This window comes from Penaeus japonicus, unplaced genomic scaffold (assembly GCF_977035675.1).
Source record: "Penaeus japonicus unplaced genomic scaffold, GWHDUDI00000001_assembly GWHDUDI00001762, whole genome shotgun sequence".
Lineage (NCBI taxonomy): Eukaryota > Metazoa > Arthropoda > Malacostraca > Decapoda > Penaeidae > Penaeus > Penaeus japonicus.
Genome location: NW_028236164.1, coordinates 10,030 through 15,934, shown reverse-complemented (window position 1 = coordinate 15,934; position 5,905 = coordinate 10,030). Strand labels below are relative to the sequence as shown.

The 5,905-nt window shown below is 29.3% G+C and overlaps 1 protein-coding gene across 1 annotated transcript; it reads right to left on the bottom strand.

Annotated features, from left to right (window-relative positions):
- Positions 1-355: 355 nt before the first annotated feature.
- Positions 356-932, bottom strand: LOC147466329 (myeloid leukemia factor 2-like; the record flags this gene model as incomplete). Its single annotated transcript, XM_086535647.1, is given in 2 exon segments — positions 356-503; positions 696-932. Coding segments are annotated over 2 exon segments (254 nt in total), but the record flags the coding sequence as incomplete, so codon positions are not given.
- Positions 933-5,905: the final 4,973 nt, after the last annotated feature.

Here is a 5,905-nt window from a genome sequence, read left to right as displayed (position 1 = left end):
TACACACAAATATATATATAATATATTTATACATATTTTTGGTAGATACTTCTAAAATGGGGGATTATTGAGAAACTATATGGCATATGATTTTATGATTGAATTAATTCAGCATTTTTTCCTTCATTTCTCTAAGTAGTAAAAAAAAAAATAATAATAATAATAAAGCAAACACAAATACAAATACACACTACTGTATACACATAAATACATTTATGTATGCATGCACACATACATATAAGTACACGTGTGTAAAGACATACACACATACACACACACACACACACACACACACACATACACACATTCCCAAGCCCTATTTCCATATAAAATTGAAAATAGAAAAGTTACATACTGAGATGAAGAAGTGATTGCAGGGACGCTGGCGACCCGGTTGTATGAGGTATTTGAGCTCCGATTTCTGGGTCTGTAATCCAGAGAGTTTCCACCATGCACATGCTGAGAGCGACGGCGAAACTCCTGGTCAAACTGCTGTGCCTCATCTATCATAGGAGGAAGATTATTTTTTCTAATAAACATGAGCTAAGCATTTTAAAATGAATAGTATACTGACACCATATTTCTATCACACCTATTTCCACCAACAACAATTTTTTGCATGATTAATAATACAATCTATAATAAGTCTTCAATGTTTTAAAGTTTAAATTTTTACAGACATTAGAAAACTATACCTTCTTCAAGGTTTATATACTCTTGCTTTTCTTCAAGGCCTCCTTCTCTTGACTGCTCACGTTCTATAATATGTGAGCGATCACCAATATGATGTCCAATTGCCATTTTACGCGTTCCAGAGCGGCTATCGCTAACTGTACGTCTTGTTTCCCTTACACCACCTGGCACACTACGGGATGAAGCAGATGCCTGGTATACCTGGAAAATATTATCACACTGCTAAAATAACCAATCAAACTGCCAACTCATCAATAATGCATCATGAAATGTATATATATACATGTATATATATATGATTATATATATGTATATATATACATATACATATACATATACATATACATATATATACACATATATATATACATATATATATAAACATACATATATAAATATATATATATATAAACATACATATATATAAATATATATATATATAAACATACATATATAAATATATATATATAAACATACATATATAAATATATATATATAAACATACATATATAAATATATATATATAAACATACATATATAAATATATAGATATATTATTATATATATACATGTGTATATATTTCATATATACATGTATATATATGTATATTTACATGTATCTATATATATTTATATTTTATTAAATATATATATATATATATATATTTATATATTATATATTATATATTTACATTGTGTATATTATACATATATATATATATATATATATATATATATATATATATAAGTATATTTTTTCATGTGTTTATATATACATATATATAGATAGATATATATATATATATATATATATAGTATATATATATTACATGTGTATATTATATACTATATATTGATATATTATATTTATATATATATATATATATATATTATATTTAATATATATACATATTTATACATATATATATATATATATATATATTACATATAATATATATATGTGATATATATTTATATATAGACATGTATATTATATATATATATATATAATATATATACATATATATATACACATGTTATTATATATATCATTTATCTTATATATATATTTATATATATTTCACACAAGTTATTATAAAATATTTATATTGATATATTTTTTCTATACTATATATTTATATAAATATATTATATTACCGTATATAGTAAAAAATTTTACATTGTATATGAATAGATATATATATATATGATATATATATATATTATATATATTTATATATAATTTTATATATATATATACATGTATATTTATATATTTGTATATATTATATATATATATATATATATATATATGTATATATATATATATATATATATATATATATATATATATACATTAAGATGTTGCAGCTGCCTCAATAGTGTTAGGATTAGCTGGCCCATTTTTTTTGTACTCCACTTAGATCAGTATATTATTATTACAAACTTTTAAAGATTTTCATCAATGTTTACCTTTAGCACAGATGCAATTTCTAAAAATAGCCTCTTGTGACAAGCACATGGCCATATGTCAGTGTACTAATGTCATAGAGATATGGAAGAATAAATTTTTGTGGGTTTTAATTTAATATTAGTGGGGGTAGAAGCACTACGAATCACTGGGATGTGTCCTTAACCCACACTGGACGGGTGGTACAGTACTGTACCACGCATTCAAAAGCCCAGTGGCCGGGCGGCACAGTATTGTGCCAGCCATTCAATTGATTTAGGCCTAATAATTCGAACGCCCCGGCATTGGGACATTCAAGGCTAGAATTCCCCCGTCGTGGATGGGTTAATTGATTTTTTAAACTAATTCACATCATCGTTGGTCACACATATATATTTCACCCTTTTGTTGACACATAAACCAAAAACCCCAAGATAAATCAATAATACAATAAGAAACAAAATTACAAATAGAATATTAAAAATCAACTGTCAAATTTTAGGAACCACAATTTAGATTCAACTTTCCCTTTCTCTGATTATGTATTTTTTTATAAATATATATATATATTTATTTATATATATATATATATATATAACTATATATTTATATAAATATATATATATACTTTATATATATTTATTTATATATATTTATAGTTTATATGTTGTGATATATGTGTTTATATCATATATATAAATATATTTTATATATTTATATAATTATATCTTTATATATAAATATATTTATATATTAATATATAGATATTATATAATATATATATTTATAAATATATTTATATATACATATTTATTTTTATAGCATATATTTCTATATATATGTATATAAAATTTATAGATATTTAAACATATATATTTATATATATATATAATATAGATTTATATATTTATATTTTATGTGATGTATGTATGTATGTATGTAAATATATATATATATATATATATATATAAGATGTATATATACATGTTTATATGTACATGTATATATACACATATATTTCTGCTATTTTGCTTTTCCGTAGCAATACTACATATACTTCATATTAAGTGAAAACTGTATTAAAACTGAATCTTTGCTAAATCAACTTCCAATTTTTTTTTTTGTGCAAAGAGTTGCCCCATGCATCTTTTAAATTTTCAGGTTTAGGAATGGTTTTAACTCACCAAATAATTTTACAGAGGCATATACTAGCAATAGCTTATAACATAATTTGTTCATTTTTACATCTGTTGCACATTAATTATTTAAATTATGAATAAACTCTCAAACCATTATTTTCAAATTGCCGAAACCAAAGCCGGTTATCATCAGTTCCAACATTGAAACTACTGCACATTTGATAGCAAGCATGTGTGTATATTTCCACACATTTACCTCTATGTATGTGTGCATGCATGCATGATTTATTTATGTGTATGTGGTTTGTGTGTGTGTGTGTGTGTGTGTGTGTGTGTGTGTGTGTGTGTGTGTGTGTGTGTGTGTGTGTGTGTGTGTGTGTGTGTGTGTGTGTGGGTGTGTGTGTGTGGGTGTAGTGAGGGTGTTGTGTGTGTGTGTGTTGTGTTGTATGTGTGTGTGTATGTGTGTGTGTGTTGTGTGTGTATGTGTGTGTGTGTGGGTGCTGTGTGTGTTGTGTGTGGTGTGTGTGTGTGTGTGTCGTGTGTTCGTGTCCGTCGGGCGTGTGTGTGGTGTTGTGTGTGTGGTGTGTGTGGTGTGTGTGTGTGAGTTGGGGTGTGTGTGTGTGTGTGTTTGTGTGTTGTGTGTGTGTGTGTTGTGTGTGTGTGCGGTGTGTGTGTGTGTTGTGGAGTGTGTGTGTCCTGGTGAGTGGTTGTGTGAAGGTGTGGGTGGTGTGTGTCGTGTGTGGTGTGTTGTGTGTGTGTGTGTGTGTGTGTGTGTGTGTGTGTGTGTGATGTGTGTGTGTGTTGTGTGTGTGTGTGTGTGTGTGTGTGTAGTGTGTGTTCACGAGTGTGGGTACACGCGTAGCATGTGCCTGTTTGTGACTGTATGTATTATGTGGTGTGTTTTTGGTGTATGTGTTGTACATGTGTGTGCATGTGTGTATTTACATGCTATGTAAGCCAAAAACACCTTGTTTCATATTCTCTACATCTAAAACATCAAGCACAAGATTGAGAGATAGACATTTTGCACCTGTAATATCCATGTTGGAATGTGTTGATCGCATAACTCACCACCTATATTGCATTCTGAAACAGATTTTTGTAAAATAAAAGCAAAAAAACAAACACTCTTTTTCTTTCATATACAAGTCTGGTCACGGTTCCATTTCGTGAAGACAAGTAACCATTCATAGCCCATGAAGGGCCGAAAAGTTAGACCATACTTGTGCCTGCATGTCCATAGGAAAAGGAACATTTTAATTGGTCAAATATTTGTTCCTATGTTTGTTTGTGTACATATGCATGTTACTTTTGTGTAGGAATTAAAATAAAGTATATCTTCACCTATTTTGCACAACCAAGGTGGGCCATGTCCTATAGTAATGATTTTTGGAATACTCTGTCATTTTTTTCGTGATGGGGGGGGTTGGGGTGATAACTTTTGGAGTTCCTTGTGCTAGAAAATCAAATGAATTGGAAGAGAAGCTTCAACATTTTTCCTAGCAACTACGAGATTTCATAATTCCTGCCTCTCCTTAGGGGACAGACGAAATCCTCTATAACTGCTTGTAAGATCATCATTCCAGTGAGGGCTCAGGTTTGTTTAGGGGTTGTTAACCTTTCATCCTGGTTGACTTCCATTCATGTGGTTGGAAAAAATATCTGGGCCAAGGTGACAGCCAGAAAACTTCAAGCATTTTTCTCCTGAGTTCCGGTGGGCCAGTCTGTGATTGTGGCTGAAGCATCAGCAATAGAACCATAGAGTGTTCTTGATCAAATTACTTTTAATAATTTCTTAGTCCTCTGTTACTTGTAGTATAGTTGTTTGAATGTCATAAAATGTGATATTACCGGAAAAAATGACATCACAGAAAATATTGTTACAGTGATGACATAAAAGGTCCAAGTTTTAAAAAACTATTGCAGAACATCAAATGTGATTGGCCAATAAAATAAAATTCAAACATTATTAATGTAACTATCTATTTCTAATTTGTCGATTTATCTCCATCATGTCACATCATGTCACCAGGTAATGTGCATACGAGTATGTATATTGATTTTTCATTTATTGTTCTTTTCGTTTTTTGTTTGCGGAAAAAAAAAAAATTACAAGCATAAAAATCTTTTTCTGATACCCTACTAAAAGATTGCTTCACTTACTGTTGGTGGCACATAACGAAGTGAAGATAGGTAAAGTTTAATAAAATAACATATGAAAAACATTTGCTTGTAACCTGTTCTTTTGGCTAATTATAACTCTCCTGAATCATACCTTATATTGTAGATGCAATCATACACACCATAAGAATAGGAGTGTCGGAAAAATGCTCTGAGAGGCTTATTCTGTGGGAAACACACCGGAACGAGCGTTGTGTTGCTGTTATCTACGAGCAAAAGTGGCAAAAATACTTCCCGTTGTGAATGGGTTAAGTGAATTGGCAATATGGATCTATAGAAATGTGCAGGTATGACATGACTATGAAGAAATAATTCTATACTAAGTGGCATATTTTGGTGTACGAATTAACCCACTTTCATCACTGGCAATCTTTGTCAAAGCTACTGGAGAACTCAAATAATGTTCAATAAAACCACAAGGTGAAATATTCTTTTTTTTGCA